Raw genomic sequence first — 20,085 nt, forward strand, 5'->3', positions numbered from 1 at the left:
CGGACCTGGTCACCGCAGTCTGAGTGAGTGGGCATCTGCTGGACATAAAGCCTAAGACTTAGGACTTTTGAACTTAGCCTGCAGAGGGGATGTCTGTCATTAGTCTATTGTGATTAAGAGTGCTTGCAGTACTTAGACTTAATCTAGAATTGTTTGCTGTGAAGTGATTCTGTCTATTGCAGTGCCCAGCATTAAGGATTGTCGTTTTCTTGATTAAGAACCTATAGAGTGAAACTGTATGGAGTAATCTGAGTGAATAAAGCATTGAAAGGAGCAGAAGCACATGGACATTTTTATTTCTCCCCTCGACTGCATACATCGCAATTTTGCCCTCTTGCGACAGTACCGAACCCTTTCCTGCATCCCAGATCCTCTGCGTCATTCCATCATCCAGTAAGCTCAATGTAATCGCACCCATCATAAAAACAAAACACTAGGTGGAGCAAGTAATCCAGCAGTAGAAGGCTGGCTTAGTGTGTGTGAGGCCCTGGCTTCAATCCACAGTACAGTAAAAAAACAAAAACCATAAGACTGTCACAGCTGCATTATGCAAAACAGCCAGGAGGTGGAGCCACCCAGTGCCCACAGAGGGGTGAGTGACAAGCCATAGTGTGTGTAGGTGTAGGCATGTGGAGCAGCATTCTGCCTTTTAGAAGGGCGGAAATCCCATCACATGGTACAACACAGGTGCACTAGAGGACACTGCTGAGTGAAATACAGACATTCCTAAAAGGACAAACAGTGGATTCCACCTACACATTGGGGCTGGAGTGCTCAAATACAGACAGGAAGCAGAAGGGTGCTAGGGCTCGGGTGGTGCTTCCTGGGTGCTGAGGTTCACCTTGGGAAGATGGGGAGTTCAGGCAGAAAAGATGGCTCACTGCAGCAAAATTGCCTGAAGTCACGGAACTGTGCACTCCAAATGGATACAGTGGCAAATTTACATTTTATTACAATAAAAGAAAAGAGATCAAAGCAACATACCTTCGCCACCAGCCCCTCTGAACTCCTGCAGGCCTTACATGCTGTAGTATCAAAAGGCTGTTTCTGCCAGGTGTGGTGGCACGTGCCTGTAATCTCAGCGGCCTGGGAGGCTGAGGCAGGAGGATTGTGAGTTCAAAGCCAGCCTCAGCAAAAGTGAAGCACTAAGCAACTCAATGAGACCTTATCTCTAAATAAAATACAAAATAGGGCTGGGGATGTGGCTTAGGAGTCGAGTGCCCTTGGGTTCAATCCCTGGTACCCCTTCCACACACACAAAATGGCTATTCCCCAGCCACCAAGGCTGTTCTACCAGCACCGTGCTCTGCCGTACCCTGGTGCCATGTGCTGCAGTGTTTAGCATGCCTCTCTTGGTCTTGTGGCTTACTGCTTTTCCCTGGGTGCCTTTTTTTCATACCAGGGATTGAACCCAGGTGTGCTCTACCACTGAGATGCATTCCCACTCCTTTTTTATTCCGAGACAGGGTCATATAAGTTGCTCAGGCTAGTCTCAAACTTGTGACCCTCTTGCCTCAGCCTTCCTAGTAGTTGAGTATAGTGGCCTAGTATGGTGGTACAAGCCTGTGCCACCCTACCTGGCCAGGACAGTTGTCTCTGACATGAGTCAGGTTCACAACAAATGCCAAAATGGACTGCTAGGGCAGCTGGCAGCCTTGTTATGGTTGGTAGTTTTTCATTAAGCCCCAGGCTGCCTGGAGCACTCAGGTGCTGAGTGGGGAGGCTGGCATGGCAGGCGCAGTGGAGATTCCCCCAGCCCTCCTATGTGCCCAGGCAAGGCCCACTGGGGAGGACAATGCCCCTGCAGAAACAGATTGTGTGCAGAGTGGAAGTGACAGGGCCAAGCTCCCATACTGATTTGGGGAGCAGTGGCTGCAGGAACCTACCAGAAGGTCAGCAGGGTAGACAGATCAGGCAGGGCAGGCCCAGGGTAGCTACCCACCACAGGCAGAACAATAGCATCTTTATTGGGGGTGAGTCTTGACAACACAGACACAGACAGCTGCTCTGGACATCAAGTCTCACAAAGCTGTCCAGGGTGGGTATGGCCAGAGGAAGTGGGGAATGGTCCCCTAGGTAGCCATCCCCCACCCCCCATGGGCCACTCTGAGGCTCAGGCGTGCAGGAAGCGGTTAAAGGCGTTGTAGGCGGACTCCAGATCGAAGAGCATCTGCCGTACCTGGGAGTCATCCAGCTCATCAGATGCTGACATGCCGCTCAGGGTCTGTAGCCTGGAAGCAGAGTGAGTGGGGGTATGGGCGCAAGGCCACGAGGGCCCCTCGGTGAGGGCCTACATAGGAGAGGCACTCACCATTGGCTGACTGTTTGGCGGCCCTCAAAGTCTGGGGGCAAGTGGCTCATGCGGTGCATGGTCTCCATCAGCTCCCGCAGATCAGGCTGGATCTGCAGACACAGGTGAGGGGCTGGGACTCTGGCCCTGCCTGCCCACCCACCCAGTCCCCATTCCGTCTGACTCCTTTACCTCGTCCATGGCGCGGATTTCCAGGCGCAATTTGTCCATTACTGTGATGAAGAGCTGGGGGGGGCATGTACGAGGTTTCACAGACCAGCTTGGTGTAGGGAGGCCCCTGGCAGGTTCCCCTGCAGGGCCAGGCCCAAGGCCTAGCCTGCCTACTGCTCCCACCTCAGGTTCTTCACCATACCTGATCCCGAAGCCCTGGGGCTCCTTCCTGTCTGGGGCATTATGTGCAGGACCCTCCTGGGGGTGTCTCCTGGCTGCAAGGAGAGCTATGTGGAAACTATGGGTACACCTACATACAACTTTCCCAGGCCAGGATCTTGCCAGAGTGGACCCTGAGCCTGTCTCATAGGTGCCTGTGGGCAGCCAGGTGGGCTTTGGGATGCTGCTCAGCTGAGGCCCTGGGACTCTATACCAGTGGTGGGCTGCAGCAAGTCCTCCCGCCCTCCCAGGAGTCTGGGCTTACTGAGACAACATCAGCAATACAGCGGTTGAGGTTGCCCTTGTCATCCTTGATGGTGATGGGCCTGTCTTCCTTAACCCTCTCCATGGCGAGTGGGCAGTCCAGCTGAAGGGAGCAGATGCAGGTGCTCAGTCTTGCAGAGGGGCAGGCCCTATGCAGGCCATGGCCTCTTCTCAGGGGCACCCCACCGCACCCTTCCTATGGTGTGGAGAGAGTGGCTCACTCACGCGGAACTTGCGGCAGAATTCATCAATGGAACTGATTTCTGAGCCTTGAACCTGCCGGAAGGCAGCTTTGTACTGGACCAGGAGCCGAGAGCAGGCTGCAGTGTACCTAGTGAAAGGGCCAGCTGCTACCCATGCCTGAAACCAGCCCCTGCCCATCCTGCTTTCCCCAGCCTGTTCAGACATAGTGGCTCTCATGGAAGACCAGGTGATGGAATCAGAGACTGGACACTGAAGGCTGAGGCTCGCCATCAAGTCTGTACAAGACAAGAATTCTGGGGGAGAGCAGAGGCCAAAATACGATGGCCACAGGGCATAAGACTCACATTGGCACAGGTTCACATGGTCCTGAGGGGCCAATGGCTTGCTGGGCTTATTACCTCACTGAATGAAACCCCCACATCCACACTGGGTGCCAGGCCTAAGTAGCACTGCCTCCTACTGGACATCCCCAACCTCCCTCCTGGCCTCCAAGGACTTTCCACAAATCTGGTCACCCATGCCTGGAAGACAGGGCCAGGAGCACACATATTTGCATGTCTGTCCTTCACTAGATATGTTTCCACCCATGCAAGGTTTCCCTGGTTGAAATAGCACCGAGGCCACCTAGCACCCAGGAGCATTACCATGATGCTGGGAGCCCTACAGAAGTGAATGCCCCAGCAAAAGCCCCAGACCACTATTTCTGCTGCCTACTGAGCCCCTCTGCCTTGCAGAGCATAGAAATTGGTTCCCAAGGTAGGGTACCCTTTGGACATTGAAGGGTAGTGGGCTTGCTCACTCGTTGGGGGTGACGCAGTCCTTGATGTATGCTTTTTCCAGTGCCTGCATTGTCTTCACTACTGCAAACAGCTCTGCCATGTTGTCATACCTGAGACAATCTGACCATCAGGTATGGCCCTGAAGCAGGGAAACCTCCCACAATGGGACGCAGCTATGGTGGAACTGTCAGCCCACCTCTCAGCCCATCCCTGGCAGATGTTCCTTGGAAAATGTCCCCCCAAACCTGACCCCATGTTGTCTTCCCCAACCACCTGACCCCATGTTGTCTTCCCCAACTGCCAATGTGGTGGTGGGTTTGGGGGTGGCTACTCCCAGGAGGCTTGGATGGGCACAGGTGCATGCTGGGGGCAGCCTGGATGCTTGACTTACTTCTCCCTCTCCCGGGCATTCTTGTACAACTTCACTTCCTGTTGGAGAGAGTAGGTAACATGTCACCCAGTTGCATCTGGTGGCCCCAGGGGCCAGTGGGGGTCCACACAGCTGTTTGCTGTGGGCCAACACTCACCAGGTGGGCACCTGTCACTCACCTCATACAGCTCTGGCTTGTTCCCAGGGGCTGCAACAGAGCAGGCAGAGAGCTAGCAGGCTGGCCACAAAGTGACCCCAGGGCAGTTTCTGATCCCAGCCCCATTCAGTTTCCTCCCTCAGGCCTCTCCTGAGCTCTATCCCAAAGAACTTAGATGGAGCTGAAGGATGGGGGTTCCCATTTTCACCCCCAGTCAGTGGGCAGGATACTGGTTTTGAATGGCTGTGGCAGGCCTAGCTGCACAACAGGGAGAACCCCACTTTGTTTACAACGCCACAGTGTGGTGCAAATAAAGCTTGTCACACACCTTACAACTTGGGCTCAATGCAGGAATCCCCAGGATGCCGATGCTCTGTGCACACTGAAGCTCATTATCTCTGTGCTGAGCAAGGCCAGGCTAGCTCTACCTGGAGGTCTTGGGGCTCTTACTGTTTATCTCTGGCCACCTCCAAGGCAGTATGAAGGTGGGGGGAGGTCGGTGACTTACTGACTCCCTCGCCTAACACATTCCCATCAGCCACGCCACAGCATAAGCCTGGGCCCTTCCTGTTCTGCTTGGTGCAGGCATACTCACCTCCCATGCCGGGAGTGGCTGGGATCCCGTGAAACATCCTGCAGGCTCTGTCAGCCACAAGTGAGACCTGGGGAGTACATTCAGCACCAATTCAAGAGAACCCTGACACCCTGAGTCAGGCCCTGATGTACATCTTCCCCACTGGCCCTCCATAACTATCAAAACACAGAGCCTATGGGGTGTCAGAAGCGAGAGAGGCTGGAGGCACTGAGAGTGATGTGCAGGACAGAAGATGGAACCCCCATCCTTCTGAGACAGGAGGAAGTGACAGTTGTTGGAACACAGCATTTGAGGCAGAGGAGAGCAACCTAGCACAACCCTTCAGAGAGGGGCTGGGCTTTCTGAGCCCAGGATGTTCTAGGGTAAAAGGAAGGAGAAAGGGTTTTATCGTAGTATGGTAGGAACTATTGGAGTGCTAAAGGCAAGCTCGTCGTGGGAAGGCTCCTTGCCAGGCAGGGGCCTTTTGGAAACACGACCCCTGCAACGGTCCTGCCTACTAAGGAAGTTGGGGGGATGGCTGAGGCGTGAAACCACAGTCGCAACGAAGAATTTGAGACAGGGTGGAAATAAAAAAGGAGTTAAAAGTGAGACGCCCGTTTCTGCCCTAGTGGCACCAGGACGGTGGGCGAACCCTGACGGCAGGGGCCTGGGGGGCAGGTGCGGGCGGAGGGAGTCGCCAGCCTGGCGCGCGGTCCCCGAAGCAGCATCACAGCTCGCTGGCGGACCGTAACCCCGTGCTCCGGCTACCTCCGAGCTCCCAGGGACACAGCGCGGGGGAGCCCGCGGAGTCCGAGCACCTGGGAGGGCGCGAACGGGGGACGTCCGAGGGGCCGCCCGCCGCCCAGGCCTGTCCCGCTCCGCCGCGAGTACCTGGGCGCTCTCGGCCGCTCCCGGAGATGGCGCTGGGGCGGAGCGCTCCCGACAGGCCACTCGGCGCTCGCCCGCACCCACTGGAAAGGACGCGATCCGCAGCTCGGCGCTCGGCGCTCCGGACTGCGCTCCGCGCGGGGCTAGCCTTGGCCACGCCCCCGCGGGCCGGTTTCCGCCAGGGACCTCTTAGAGGAATGGGCTGCGGCAAAGTGAATCCCGCCTCACGCCACCCACCCTCCTCCCAGGAAGCCACTCCAAGAAGGCAGCAAAGACGTTTATTGAGGCTTCTGGGCAGGGGACGGGCAGGGTCAGAGGTCCCGGAAGAAGAGCTGGGGGCCCCGGGTCAGAGTGCAGGAGCTGGGACTCTGCAGCCGCTGGCGCAGGGCATCGTGGTCCTCGGCACACAGGCCTCTGCTACATAGTTGGAGCTCCCGCAGCTGCGTGGTGATTTTGTCCCAGAGACCCGGGCCCAGGGGACCCTGGACAGTGCAGCCTGGAGGGCAAAAAAGTCCTGCTTCATCGTGGGAAGGAGGTGTGCTTGGCCTGGTCAGGCAGATGGGCCCACTGGTGGACGCTACCCCCAAAGTGCCTACACTTTGGCCACCAACCAATAAAATGAATTTTTAGGAGATCTCTATGTCGTGGGCCTGAGGGCTCAAGAGCTTGGTCCTCTGGCCAGAAAGCCCAGTAGCCTCAGAACCTGGGGAAGCTGCCGTGGCGTTGCAGGTGCCAGGAATCCAGCCAGGTGTGGAAGCAGGAAATGAAAAGCCCAAGAAGAACTCAGGGGTTCCCTTGTGCACAAGCCTATGTCCCCTGAAGGGCAAAGCCTGCCATTCTGCCCAGGCCTCAGCTAGGGATGCCAGGCTGCTGGTGGGCCAGTTCACCAAATGCTCCTCTTCTGGAGTTGTCCTTCAGACAACACAGGTGGGAGCTGCCCTGGTGTTGCAGAACAAGCTACATTGTCACAGCCTGGACAGAGAGGGTCAAAGCAACCCCTGCCAGAAGGTGAGAGGGTCTCATTGTGGCAGTGAACCTGGACCCTGGGTTTCCTCTTTCTGCCATCGAGAATGAGGAGATCCCTGTGGATGAGGGGCCTGTTATTGTCTACACTTGAGGGTGAGGCTGGATTGGGGAGAGGCAAAGACTCCAGGCTCCCCTGTCCCTTTCTTGTCATGCTCCACACTCTTTCATCATGCTGGCTTCTTAGTAGTTCCCTGAGCCTCAGCCTGTGAAAGCGTGGCAGAAGTGGCCACCATACTCGGCCCTCACCTGAAAGGCCAAGGAAGTGGAGGCCTTGGGGCCTCTGCTGGAGGGCAGACAGGAGCTCCTGCAGGCTGGCACAGCTGATTTCAGGGTTGGCAGACAGGTCCAGAGAGATGAGTGAGCGGCAGAGAGGCAGGCACCTGAGACAGTGTGGGAAGTTCAGGGATTAGCTTCCACAGAAGCCCTCACTCAATCTCTAGGGAAAGCTGCCCTACAAACCCTAGCTCTGGGAGCCATAGGCCAGGCCCAGCAGGCTGTGGCCCAACACAGCATAGGGAAGGTTGGCAGCACTACCTAGAGGTCGAGACTGCCAAACTCGCACACCTCTTGCCACTCCCCTTAGAGCCAGCCAAGTCTCCAGGGACATGGACTGATGCACAGAGGGTGCCAAGAAAGGCCATATAAGAGGGAAAGCTCTCAAGAGTCACAAGAGTATGGTAAAAAAAAAAAAAAAAAAAAAAAAAAACTTTAGGATAGCAGCATGCTTGCCAGGCCAGCCCTAAAGATAGGGTGGATGTCAGAGGAACAGGGTCCCAGGTCTTCAGGTTGAGACCCCCAATAGGCAACAGGGCAGGGGCATCACCTGCTTAGTTCTCTCACAGCTGTGTCATTCAGGTAATTTGCAGACAGGGTCAGGTGGACCAGAGCACAGTCTTCCTGGACATAAGCACAGAGAGGGAGCCAAGCCCAGTGGGCACTGGTCCTCCCTCCCTCCTGGCAGAGGTCCCCACACCCAGGAAGCCCCTGAACTTGGAAGTGAGAAGGAAATTCTTCTCCTTCCTGGTGTAAGTCATCCTTGGCACCTTGTGATGTGAAACCACAAGGACTCAGCCCCAGCTGGAAAAGTCCCTGGGAGAAAACACAGGGGCTTGGTGTGTTCCTCGGGAACTGTTTGGGGTAGAGAGGCCATCCCAAGTCCCAGATGTCCTTTTTGGTGGCCAGGAATTCATAGCCTGAGGCAGGTGTCTGTACAGGTGTCCTGCAGCTGTTTGTCCAAAATCAATCCCTCCAACCTCCCAAAGGTCACAGTTATGGGAACCTTTGTTCTCTGAAGCCTCATGTTCTGGCTTTTCCCCACCTCATACCTTGGCCAGATACCTGACAATGGGCTCCATGAAGCCCAAGTCACTCTTGCTGGCTGCCACGGAGCCAAGTTCTAGGTGCAAAAGAGTACAGGTGGGCAGGCTTTGCAGGGCCTTGGTCAGAGCAAGGGCACCCAGGGCATTGTAGGATAAGGACAGGGTCTTCAAGCGCTCAGCATCTGTACCAGGACCAGAATTTGTAGGCCTCATGTGGCCACCATCCTACCCACCCTCCACCCTGAGTTCTGGGCCTAGAACACTTATGACCCCTTTTGGAGAGGCTCTTCTCCATTAATTTTGTGGGGAAACAGGTTTAGTGGCAACGGCTCTTGCCCAAGTTCTCTTGAGCCCAGCCTTCCCCACCCACCAATCCCTGGCTGCTGGAGATGGGCCCTGGGCCAGCATATCTGTGGGGGGATCAGGAGGAACTCACACCACTGTTGCCCAATATAGCCCCTGCCCCAGGGATCCCTAGGTGGCTCTATTCCCAGTCTCTTGGCACTAGGGCTGCCAGTTATGCTCATGGCAGAACTGAGGCACGCAGAAGGCTCTAGCCATAGGCATTTGGTGGGGTTCAGGGCAGAGATGGCCTGCCTGGGATCCTGCCTGTAGTGTGCTGTGGTCTGGGAGCACAGCCCAGACTGGTCCAGCACCCACACGTCTACCTGTGCGTTCAGAGGAGTTAGCTCCTCCTGAAGAAGCTAGGCTTGAAATCCCGAGCAAATCCCATCTTGGTCCTTATGCCCAAGACCCTTAATGCCTCCACACCTGGCTCAGGGGTTAGACCTGCCTGGTCAGCTCACCTTGGAAGGCACTGCCCAGGGCTGCCTGGTGGCTCAGGAAGAGGCTGGGACCAAAACCACAAGCCTTCAGGCGCAGAGTGCTGAGTAAGGGGCAGGCCCGCAGGAGGGAAGCCAGGGCCTGACCACAACTGTCTCCTAGAGGGTTCATGCTTAAGTCCAGCTCCTCCAAGTTCTGTGGAAAACATGGTGAGCACTGAGCCCCTTGACATCCATGGGCCCAGTCCCCTCAGGTCTAGTCTCCTTGCAGGATCCCTGTTCCAGGCTGGGCATTGGCCAGTTCTCCCAGCTGTTGCAACCTGTTACTAGAGTTGCTGGCCTGCTGCACCCTAGGCTCTACCTGCAAGGTGGCCTGGCCTTGAGGGCCCCCGGCAAGTTGGCGTAGACTTTCCTGGCCCAGGTGATTAGACGAAAGATCAAGGAGGACCAGGCTGGGCATGGTGCTCAGAGCAGCCAGCAGCTCACTGGCACATCCATCCCCAAGCCGATTCCCTGCTAGGTGCAGCTCCCGGAGCTCTGTGTGTAGCTTGAGGGCTCGAAGCAGGGGTGTGAGCTGGGCCTGGCTCAGGGACAGGGAGCAGGCACTGAAGGAGGGGCTTGAGCCCTGGTGCTCCATGGCCTGCAGCACCTGTTGGTGTTCCCCTGATGAGGGAGACATGGGGTTACTAGGGCCAGTGCCTACATTTTGCCTTTGGAATTCTGTGGACAAACCAGGCAGCCCCAGGAGTTAAAGCTGAGTCTATTCCCACAAGCCTGGGATTCAGTGCCATGAGTATCTGCATGGGTGGGCCACTCTCACATCTCCATCCCCCAGCAAGCTTCCCGGCAGCTCCTTTCCTGAGCTCAGGGTTGTCTGCCCCCACCTGTCACCCACACGTGGGGGCAAGGGTTAGGCAGGGAAGGGTGCACCACAGAACTGGAAATGGCAACTGGAAGATGGGGCCTGCATACCAACCACCTCTGCTCAGGGCTTCACCTAAAGCCAGGCTCTTGGAGCCCTTACCTTGTCCCAGGCTCTGGCAGGCCCTGCGGTAGCGGTCGATAAGCGGGGGCAGGTCCCATGAAGTCACTTCAGCCAACACCTGAAGAGCACCGTTGGTGAGCAGCCTGGAGAGGCAGCTCCTGGGGGTGGTCTGTGCCCATGGCTGTGGCTTACCTCATCGTTGCTCTGCAGCACATCAGGGATGGAGTCCTGCGGGGCCAGCAACGCGCCCTCCTTCCGCAGGCTGAGTCTGGGCAGTAGCCCACAGGTCTGGTAGTAGCGCTGGGAGGCCTGCTCAGCCAGCCAAGCCACAGAGTGGACCTCACTGTTGGGGGAGGGTGGGATGCTGCACCCACAAGATGTCCTAGGGTTCTGCCAACACTGCTGAGGCCTACAGCTCTCTCTCCTGGTGGATTTCCCATCCCCTTCCCTGAATAGCAGCCTTCTGTCCCTGCAGCCTGGCATCCTACCCACTCCTCAGACCTACTCCTAGGGACTATAAGACTGCCCAGGCCACATTCACTCAGGGACCCTAGGGAACAGTAGGGACAGGCCACCGAGGCAGTCATCACACATCCCACCCTGACACGTACACAAAGGAACTGTGTACTGTGCTACCACTGAGGGCTCAGGCAAGGGGCTGCAAGGTGGGCAGGGGGGACTGGGGTTCAGAGAGGGTAGATGTCACCATACCTGTGTGGGACAGGGACAAGGAAAAGGTTATCCTGAACTTGAACTCGAATCCGGATGGGAGGAGGCTGCACTAGACCCTGAGAGGAGGAACAGGGGACAGGGCAGTCAGGAAAGACAGAGGCCTCCATCTCCACCTGCCCAAGCTGGGGGTTAGCTCTGCTGCCAGTTTGTCACCCACCAAGGGCTGGCCTGTTGCACTTTCCCCAGGGACCCTGGGCACGTTGGGATTCTCTGGGAGCTCTGCAGCCAAGCTGCTGCCTCCAGCTCTGTCCAGTGTGCTGCAACTCTCAAGACAGGTCAGGCGGCTCTGCCTGGTCCGGGTTCGGGGCCTGGCAGAGTGTTCCTCATCGTCTGGCCCTGTAGCACTGGGCCTGTTGCTGTCCCCACTGCCCTGGGGGTGGGGCGGGCGGAATGGGCGGCTGCGGGGCAGGGGTGTGTCCAATTCCAGCCAGTCTCCAGCCAGGTATTCCTCCTCGGGAATGAGTGCTGTCTGGGGTGTAGGGGCTTCACCTGGGCCCCAAAGGCCCTGCCTGAGGCAGCGGCTCTGGGCACTGCCCACACCTCGGATGGCTGCCTGATAGGCTGCCTGGCCAGCACTCACTGTATTCGCCTCCCTGATGCTGGCAGGGCAAGCTGTCCTGGTCTCATCCTGCTGTGCTGGGGCAGAGTACCTTGGCCTCTTCTGGGATGGCATGTGGGGCCCAGCACTGTTCTCACCCTCTGAACTGCTGCTGCTGGCCAACCTATGCCTACTCCTTCGAGGCCTTGCCACAACTGATGCAGCCTGCTGTGGGGAAACCCTGGTGCAGGCTAGAGAGGCCTCTGAGGACCTAGGAGTGTGCCAAGGGGGTTCTGGGCAGGGGCTTGAGGGAGGAGAGGTCTCAGGATCAAACAGGTGGTTACTTGGGATGGTCCAGGAGGCTGGGGAGGCTGTAGGAGGGAGAATGCATCATAAGACAGGTACCAGACTCTCTCTCTGCCCCCTATGCTAGAGTGTTAGTCAGGGCCCAGAGCCCAAGGCAATATCCACAGGTGAAGAAGGCCCCACTTGCCTGAGCCTGAAGAAGCCGCCTGGAGCCTCCTCTCCATGGCTGCTGCCTTCTGTCGCGTCTCAAGGTCTAGGTCCCTGCAGTACAACTTCACCCACTGCTGCAGTGTCTCCAGTGGGCTATGGCCCTGTGTAGCACCCAGCTGAGCAGGGAACAGAGCAGCTCTCACCCACCCTCTCACCCACCACCACTACCCCAGCTCACCTTCCTGGTTCGGAGAGTGACAGATGCCCCTCGCTCAATAAGCAGCTCAGCCACCTCAAAGTGGCCACAGGTAAGGGCGTCATGTAGAGGGGTAATGCCCTCACACCCCTGGCCACCTGGATCATCCACTGCAGCCCCGTGGTCCAGCAGGAAGCGGACGATCTCTGCAGGTAGGGACATAAGCCCAGCTCCCAATGTCTGCTCAGCCCGTCCTCGCTCTCTAAACCCCGTGTTGTGCACCAGGACTTGCCCATCCCCTGCTCACCCAGGTGTCCAAAGTTGCAGGCTTCATGTAGAGGTGTCCAGCCACAGTAGTCCCGAGGATTCAGGGGGTGGCCCTGTGACCAAGGACAGGAAGGAGCCTGGCCCTGTGTGCTCTGCAGCCTGGCTCTGGCCCTCTCCTCCACTGCCTGAGGTCTCCTCAATGAGGGTACCACTTCTGCCCCATAAGGCTGGCTGAGCAGCCACAGCACACCCTCTAGCCTATGTCACTTTGTGCCCTGGGGCAGGCACAGGGCCTAGCTGAAGGGCCTGAGGTAGGAGGGAGGGCACCAGGGTTTTGGTCTGTAATACAGTCCCCATCCTGGCCAGGCCAACCCAGATTCTGCTTGGCATCTTAGGGCCCATTTTAAATATGAGAAAGTCGAGCCCATAGCTCCTCCCTAACGGAGCTAGGGCCAAGCAGTCTGTTGGCGTGATAGCTTACCTGCCTCACAAGGTCCTGGACACGGCGCAAATGGCCCTCAATGCAGGCTCGGTGCAGCAGGGTCTCCCCCATGTCATTGCGCCGGTTCCACTGTGGGCAGAGTAGCCTTGACTTGGGGCAGAGGTGTGAGGGATGGGTGCGGCTGCCAGGACAGGAGGGACTAGGGCACATGATCCTTACCCTGTTCACCTTCCGCCGGCCTAGGCAACCCTGAAACTCCTCATCCTCCTCCAGCTGCCAGGCCAGGCTGTCAGCATCATCCTCTGGAAGAGTTGAGCCAACTGACTGAGCCTGAGGAGCCAGCAGTAGAAACAAACCCCTGCCCTGCCCAGGCTCCTCTGACTTCTGAGGCAGCAGCAGCCACAAGCAGGAGAGCAGAATTCAGACCTGTGGGGCCAAACCTTGCTTCTAGGCTACCCCTCACCTGCCAAGGCCCCATTATTCCTCTGTCAACAGGGGATGCAGCCCTCCCTCAGTGGAACTGCCCACTCACCCCTGCCCCCAGGCTCTGCTCTACAGGGCAGTCTCCATCCAGACCTTCTGCCACCCTCTCAAATATCTTTGTTAGGCCGTGTACCCCGCCTGTTCTCACTTTCCACCCACTCCTGGTCCTGGTGATACTCAAAGATTCTCTTCTGTTCCTTCCCTGCTGCCACTGCTCTTTCTACACTATCTTCTGTTGCCTACCTGCTGAACGGTTCTCCCTTTTGTTTTAGTCCTTGGTCACCTCTTCCCAGACCACTCACACACCAGCAATGTCCAACCTGACCTTCCTCTAAGACCTGGCCCAACTTCCCATGGCTGCTGGGTTACTCACTTGTGGTCCTAGAGGCCCCTGAAGTTTTCAAGTCACAGTCTTTCCAGGAACCTGCACTCCAAACCTCATAGCCAGGCTCCCCTCTACCCACCCTTCAGTCAGAAATCAGCCTCAGCTCCCTACCTCCCACCAACCCTACTCTCAGCCCCATATCTTCTCACCCTAACCCCATAGCTGTGACTTAAGTCCAAGATCTGCTCTAGTCAGTCCTTCACACCCACCCTCTGCACAGATGACCACACCAGCCTCTGGAGGGTTCCAGGAATGTGCTTGGCTCTGGCATGAAGCAGCAAGGCCCTGAGATGCACCCTACCTCACTCTGCCTGGATGTGCAACACAGCCCTCTACTGGACTATCTCCCCAGGCTCTGGCCCTGTAGAGCCTCCCTGTAGGCTTCCAGCCCTTTGTCCACCTCCACAGAAGCAAGGGCTGCCTGCCTGACTGCTGGTGAGTCCTGAGCAGGCTCTGTGTAGGCAAAGTACCAATCCAGGACCTAATCCAGAGCAAGAGTCAGGGACAAGGCCAGCTGCAGCCACACTGCCCTCACCACTCTCTGAGAGCTCTAGCTCACTGGCCTCTAGGGCCATGCTAGCTGCCGCCTCTTCCATTGCCTCCTCCTCCTCCTCTTCCACCAGTTCTTCAGCCACACTCAGCTCTTGCAGTCTGGTTTTGGTGCCAGGAGCTTCTTGGGGCTGTAGCCTCAGCTGCACAGTGTGGAGATGCTGCAATACCTGCTTCTGAGGAGAAAGAGGACATCTTCTTGCTCAAGGCTGGGGGTGGGGCAGGGAGAAAGGGGTCATGAGACAAGAGGGACAGGCAAGCTGGGCTTGCTGGGGACCCAGTAAACGTGGGGCAGGCTCAGGTACCTGCAACTGGGGCCGCTGGGCCTGCTGGGCACAGTTAAGAGCCTTCTGGAAGCATGGAGCCAGAAGCTCATATGCATCACCAGCCTCCTCGCGGGAGAGTGCAATGTTGAACCAGGTATTGGCCTCCTGGAGTGGAGGAAGAATGAGCTGATGGCTGCTGCCCTCGACATCCATAAGCTGGCTTCCCCAGGTGCCTACACACAACAGGAATATCTGCCTTGGTTCTGCCCCATCTCCAAAAAATGGAGCTCAATGATTCTCAGAAGGAAGTCCTGTCCAGAGAGGCACCCATCTATGTGCACTGGAGAATGGTGGTCCTAAGGCAGAGTCCTGAGGACAAACCTACACTGAGGAAGGAACAGGGCACATCACCTCCAGGGCATTGCCATTGCGCAGCCTGAGTTCTTCTTCATAGTGGTATACTGCCTGGCGATAGTCCTTCATGTCTGCCCGTGTGGCGGCCAGGGACACGTGGATGGTGGCCAGCTCGAGGTCTGGTCTATTCAGTCGCTCAGCAAAGTGCAGCTGGAGAAAGGTACAGTAAGGCCCAGGTCCACTCTGTACCTTGCTGGCTCTTTTCTCCCACCCCACAGGGGCCACACACCTGGTTCTGATAAGCCTCAACAGCCTTGGGGAAGTCAGCCGCCTTAGAGAACAGGTCCCCCAGCTGCTCACAGACGGCCATGGCAACCTGAGGGTCACTGCTCTCAGACTCCTCCAGCTGCTGTTGCAGCCTGATCACTGCTAGCACTGCCAGAAAGAGTCTCATGCAAGGGGGCAGCATAGTATTGGACACTGACCCCAGTCCCACCACCTGCCAGCAGATAAGAGAGGGTAGAAGAATCTACCATGTGGGTCCTTCAAAATCAGAATACGCTTACAGTCTGTAATAGTGCCTGGCTTGCAGCAAGGGCTCATCACTGTCAATCAGCACTGACCATCACTATGATCAGAATAGAGTCACACACATGCCACCTGTCAGCTTGTCAGTGAAGATACTGCCTTGTGAATAAAGGTTTGGCCAGTCCCCCAACCACCCTTCAATGCCCTTTGACATGTTGTGCTACAGGCTCAGATGAAAATGAGGGTTTGTCTGAGTCAACAGGGACTTATTCCTCTTGCTGGGAGAGGCCCAGACAAAGCTGACACATACTTGGGCCTCCTCTGCTGGAGGAGCAGAGCCCTCCCAACTCTTTTGGGGTTCACCCTCAGGCCCTGTCCAGCCTTACCATACTTGAGGCTCTGGCAGATAGCTGCCCTCTGTACAGGTTTCTGGGAACCCAGCCTGTAGGCCTTCTTCAGAGCACGTTTGGCAGCTAAAAAATCCCCCAGATCTTGGAGGACCTATGGAGAAAAAGAAAGTGAGGTGCTGACTCCCTAGGGACCAAGCCCATCCAGAGGGGGCTGAGCCTAGAGTAGGTGAGGGCAGCACCTGGGAGACCATCACACAGCACTCGCTCTCCAAGAACCGCTTCTTCATGGCACGTGCACATTCCCGGGCCCCCTCCAAGCAGCGCATGGCCTGAGAGTGCTTCCCTTCCCGACAGTGGATGGCACCCAGGTTATAGCGGGCACGGAACAGGTCCTCATAGAGGTGGTTCTGCCTGCAGAGGGCGAGGTAACAAGTGCTCAAAGTGCCCAGGACCCTCCCCTGATCTATAACAGTGGACAGAGGACAGCAAAGTACTTAAGATACCCCTGAGGTGCAAAGATTACTGAGCTAGTTATGGTTACTGATGCCTCAGGGATTACAGCTCTGCCATGCTGAGAGCTTGGGACCTGAACCTACTCCTCCCCAACGCTCCACACAGGTGAGAGGCTTCTCTGCTCATGGAAGAGCAACAGCCTGACCAGACTGCCCCCTCTGGAAGATCTTGGGGCCCTGCTCCCTCCTGGGGTGGGGATAGAGCCTCACTCAGCAAGAAAGATGCTTTTCTTGAAGTAGTCATTGCACAGGGCTGTCTGCTGCAGGCTCTCAAAAGTGAGACCCAGGTTGAGGTAGAGTCGAGTCCTCATCTCACTCAGCTCTCGCTGGGACAGGGTCCCTGGAAGATGAACCCCCCAGATACTGAGCTGCTTCCTCCCCCACATACACCTTTGGGAACAAAGGTCTTGCTACAGGCAAAGCATAAAGGGAACAAAAACCAGATGCCTGCCAGAATCTAGATTGCAGGCAGCAAAGGCCCTATAAACTGTCATGCAGGAGTTTTGGAAAAGGGACCTGGGTGGTGGGACACAGGAGTTAGGTGAGGGCACCCACCCTCCAGCTTCTCATCTATAATAGCCAAGCTCTTCTCAAAGGCAGCCTGTGCCTGTAGCAAGTCATCTCTCGACTGGCAGTGGTCATAGATGTCCAGGTGGGTGCGGCCAATGGTGGCCCATGCCCTCTGCAGCTCTGTGTGATTGGACAGGGAATCTGCCAGCTCCAGGTGACGGTGCTGGTGCTGGTGGAGGGAAAAAGCAGCTGAGCTGATTTCACCTTAAGCAAACCCATAAGTTCCAACCCCAGGGGAAGCCACTCTCACCCAGGAGAGCCTCTGTTCTCCAAAAGCCCTGCAGTGCCATCCACACATGCCTCATCTACTTAGTGCCAGAGGCTGTCTGTGGTAATAGTTGCTCATAACATAGATGACTTGGAAGTTGGCTAGGGTGTTGCCACCACCTCCAGCATCAGTCGGTCCCGCTCCCTCTTCCCAAAAAACTGGGCAGAAGTAATAGTTCCTTAATAGTTTCTGTTGTCAGGAATTCACTACTGCCTGGTCCCAGGAAAGGCCGCGGTGCGCTGACCCCTGAACCAGGCTGCGTCCCTGGCAGGCCCAGAATGTGTGGCTGCCTACGGGTCCCTCTACTCTGAAACTCCCAAGCGGGGCCTCCTTCCTCAGAAAGCAGCTCCATAGGCGCAGGCCGCCGCGCTGGGTGCGCACCTGTAGGGCAGCGGAGTAGTCCTCCATCTCAGCCAACCGCTCTCCGATCTTGCGGTGAGCCACCGCACAGCCTAGGGTGTCCAGGACGCTCTCCAGGAGCCGCAGCTCCTGCTGGTGCTCCTCCAGGGCTTCAGCATAGCGGCCTGCATAAGGGCACGGCGCGGGTCACCGGGCCAGGCGGGTTACTGGCGCTTTGGTGGCCGCGGGGAAGAGCAGAGTTCCCAGCCGCCTGCCCGCGCGTGCGCTCACCGTGGCTGGCCAGCAGCTCCCCCAGCTGATGGCAGAAGGCCGCCTCCTCGTGCAGCTGCCCGTTCTTCTGGGCCCTGGCCTTGGCCTTGCTCAGCTCTACCGGGAGGAAGGAGGGCGAGGAGATGAGTGGAGACCAACTCCCCGCCCCGCGCTCCCGTACTTGGGCCCCAAGAGACTCACGGCGAAGTTCACGGTCTAGGTTCATGCTCCCGCCGCAGCCGCCGCGATCCGGAGTTCGCGCGCTGCACCGAGGTTCCGCCCAGGCCCCGCCCCTTCCGTCCAAAGCCCAAGCCCCGCCCAAGGCCCTACCCCTGACGTCCACCACGCGGGTCTCTCCTAGGCCCCGCCCCTCCTCGCGGCGCGCGCGGGCGCAGAGCGTCCTGGGAGGTGTAGTCTGCCTGCCTCAGGCACCCTGAGCTTTAGGGCCAGATCAGCATCCAGCGTTTGTCACCAGGCACACGTGTGGGCGGGCCCGGGCGGAGGGGCGACCTTGCTCACAGCACCTTGGGGCTGTGGCTCCTGCTTTCATCCAGGTGTTCTGTTGCACCGTCGCTACGTCCTCCTGAAATCAAAACGCACCACCTCACTCTTCGTTTAAAAAAGGACGCAGTGCCCTAACGTAAGAAGAAACAAAAGTGACTTGTAGTAAAATACACTTTGGGTAATTGGGCATGTGAACTCAATCAAGGGGACAGAAGCCCCAGGGAACAACCTGCATTCAGAAGACACAGCCAGTCATATTAAAGGACTCAAGATCCCAGGGATGTTTGGGGGAGGAAAAAAAGAAGGAACCGTGTTTTCCTAAATGAACTAAGTACTATTTCCTAGATGTATATGCAGGGTTTATTACTAGAAGATTCAGTGAAGGCACATTAATAAACCTGCGAAGCTACTTTGTGTTGAGAGATAAAAGGGTGTTAGGGTCTAGGCTTGGAGCATTTTAACAGATTTCTCACCTGTAGGAAGGTCTAACACGTCTGGAATCCTATGTCTTGGGGCACCCTGTCCCTCATTACCTTGAACACCAACTATCTGCCAGGTCTTGCGGTTCTCACTCCTGGCTACACTGTAAGAAGAGTATTGGACACTTGGTGCTTGGGCTGTGCCCCAGAGGAGGTCCAGAAGAAGTGGGAGATAGATGGGTTTATTTTTTTTATCATAATCAAAACAGATCCAGGACTGGGTTGTGGCTCAGCGGTAGAGTGCTCACGTAGTACGAGAGAGGTTCAATCCTCAGCACCACATAAAAATAAAATAAAGGTATTGTGTCCAACAACAACTTAAAAAAAAAAAAAAAAACAGATCCAATGAGGTAAAATTCACTGTCAGTGGATGGACAGCAAGGCCTACTGCGGAGAGGGCATTGTGGAGGGCAGATGGGTCCAGTAAGGGCTGCCAAATGGTGAAACAGGATGGTGAAACAGCACTGGTCTCTAGGTGTGGGCTGGGCCTAGGCTGTTCTGGGCTTTGCTGCCTCCACAGCTGAGGGTGCAAGGTGAGACTAAGCCTATAGAAATGAGCAGGGGGAGAAGAGACATTGGATGTAGGAGGGTGAAGTGCCCGACCAGGCCCCCACCTAGACCCAGGGGTGTTGGGAACAACAAGGTCCACACTGTCAGTCCCTTCTACACCCAAATCGTGGCTCTGAAACTGAGGCAGCTACTTGGACAGGCTGGTGAGGTGTGTGAGGAGCATAGTGAGGGACGAGGGGTGGGGTGAGGATCAAGGTGTGTGGAAGTAGAGGCTGGCTGAAGACAGGGTGGCTCAGAAGACACAGGGACGCCCTAGAGCAGCTGGGAAGACCATGAACTGCCTTCCTTCCAGCCCTGGGATTCATAGGACAGCATAGTTCCTAGGAGCCCAATTCCCTTCAGAGATGACTGTCTTCTCCATGCTGTTCTCCAGGTGACCAGGCAGGAGGTGCTGCACAGGGCTGGAGGTCTGGGGCAGGGCACAGGCTGGGGCGGCGGGGAGGCTGTCTTCTGGTAAGGACACACAGACAAAACATAGTTTGGAATATTTTTTTAAACTACAATTACATACAGAAAATATCCAAAGAAAATGCAGATCACAAAAGTGACATGTAAGTCATTTCTGACAGCCATAAAAGCACTTCTTGCTCTGATGTTTAAAAATTTATTTTTATTGTTTTTGTAAATGTCTCACTTTGGGCAAACTAATGGATGTGGTGCTCACAGAGAGTGGGAGTAAGATGAGGGGTGTAGAGGCCTGGCTTGGCCTATACCCCCACAAGCCTCCCCACATCTGCAGAGACTAATCACCCCCATCCTCACAGATGACAGAAAAGGGACCAGACTGAGACAGCAAGAGGACACAGGCCAGTAGATGTGCCTTCAGTAATAAAGGGTCCATGGTGACAATGGTGCAAGGTTTGTGGTGCCAGTGCCCAGCGTGGCCCAGAGACATGCCAGTCTCCTCCACTGCCCAGTTCCCCTAGGTTGCTAGGCTCAGCTGCTGCATGTGACAGCCATAGGGCAGGGGCCATGCTGGGGACAGTGCTGCAAGGCCTA

At 56.5% G+C, this 20,085-nt stretch overlaps 2 protein-coding genes across 9 annotated transcripts; both read right to left on the reverse strand.

Moving 5' to 3' along the window:
* Nucleotides 1-1,931: 1,931 nt before the first annotated feature.
* VPS28 (VPS28 subunit of ESCRT-I) lies at nt 1,932-6,045 on the reverse strand. 3 transcript variants are annotated; one of them, XM_081265907.1, is made up of 10 exons: nt 5,920-6,045; nt 5,050-5,116; nt 4,477-4,505; nt 4,319-4,356; nt 3,948-4,037; nt 3,170-3,275; nt 2,946-3,047; nt 2,483-2,536; nt 2,312-2,403; nt 1,932-2,231 (listed from the first exon to the last, which is right to left on the reverse strand). In XM_081265907.1, exons 2-10 carry the CDS (start codon nt 5,084-5,086, stop codon nt 2,114-2,116), a joined length of 666 nt encoding a protein of 221 aa, XP_081122033.1. In that variant the 5' UTR covers nt 5,087-5,116; nt 5,920-6,045; the 3' UTR covers nt 1,932-2,113. The 3 variants fall into 3 exon arrangements, with proteins under 3 accessions (XP_081122033.1, XP_081122034.1, XP_081122035.1); XM_081265908.1 differs by lacking the exon at nt 5,920-6,045 and adding an exon at nt 5,797-5,820; XM_081265909.1 differs by lacking the exons at nt 5,050-5,116; nt 5,920-6,045 and adding an exon at nt 4,783-4,922.
* A 112-nt stretch (nt 6,046-6,157) lies between these two features.
* Nucleotides 6,158-17,826, reverse strand: TONSL (tonsoku like, DNA repair protein). Of its 6 annotated transcripts, XM_081265904.1 has the most exons (26): nt 17,735-17,817; nt 17,555-17,650; nt 17,306-17,448; nt 16,642-16,825; nt 16,297-16,426; nt 15,814-15,985; nt 15,611-15,725; nt 14,986-15,131; nt 14,754-14,906; nt 14,382-14,507; nt 14,063-14,252; nt 12,879-12,961; nt 12,699-12,788; nt 12,258-12,330; nt 11,993-12,156; nt 11,792-11,915; nt 10,918-11,669; nt 10,740-10,816; nt 10,221-10,371; nt 10,068-10,146; nt 9,405-9,706; nt 9,068-9,239; nt 8,268-8,443; nt 7,766-7,839; nt 7,189-7,322; nt 6,158-6,412 (listed from the first exon to the last, which is right to left on the reverse strand). In XM_081265904.1, the coding sequence occupies exons 1-26, from the start codon at nt 17,757-17,759 to the stop codon at nt 6,228-6,230; spliced, it is 4,116 nt and encodes a 1,371-aa protein (XP_081122030.1). In that variant the 5' UTR covers nt 17,760-17,817; the 3' UTR covers nt 6,158-6,227. The 6 variants fall into 6 exon arrangements, with proteins under 6 accessions (XP_081122030.1, XP_081122029.1, XP_081122028.1 ...); XM_081265903.1 differs by having other exon boundaries at nt 17,555-17,826; XM_081265902.1 differs by having other exon boundaries at nt 12,699-12,961.
* Between the last annotated feature and the right edge of the window lie 2,259 nt (nt 17,827-20,085).

The sequence above is a fragment of the Spermophilus citellus genome (assembly GCF_964194105.1).
Source record: "Spermophilus citellus genome assembly, chromosome: 14".
Classification (NCBI taxonomy): Eukaryota; Metazoa; Chordata; class Mammalia; order Rodentia; family Sciuridae; genus Spermophilus; species Spermophilus citellus.

What these genes read in the sequence shown, in the direction of transcription:
- VPS28 (XM_081265907.1), bottom strand. Translation starts at nt 5,086, where the DNA reads ATGTTTCACGGGATCCCAGCCACTCCCGGCATGGGAG. An exon ending in AGCCACTCCCGGCATGGGAG is followed by an intron (nt 4,506 to 5,049) that starts GTGAGTATGCCT and finishes GCTCTGTTGCAG; the next exon opens with CCCCTGGGAACAAGCCAGAG. An exon ending in CGCCAAACAGTCAGCCAATG is followed by an intron (nt 2,232 to 2,311) that starts GTGAGTGCCTCT and finishes CTCTGCTTCCAG; the next exon opens with GCTACAGACCCTGAGCGGCA.
- TONSL (XM_081265901.1), bottom strand. Translation starts at nt 17,759, where the DNA reads ATGAACCTAGACCGTGAACTTCGCCGTGAGTCTCTTGGGGCCCAAGTA. An exon ending in TCCAGGACCTTGTGAGGCAG is followed by an intron (nt 12,331 to 12,698) that starts GTAAGCTATCAC and finishes CCTTGGTCACAG; the next exon opens with GGCCACCCCCTGAATCCTCG. An exon ending in CCACTTCCTTGGCCTTTCAG is followed by an intron (nt 6,413 to 7,188) that starts GTGAGGGCCGAG and finishes TTTGCCCTCCAG; the next exon opens with GCTGCACTGTCCAGGGTCCC.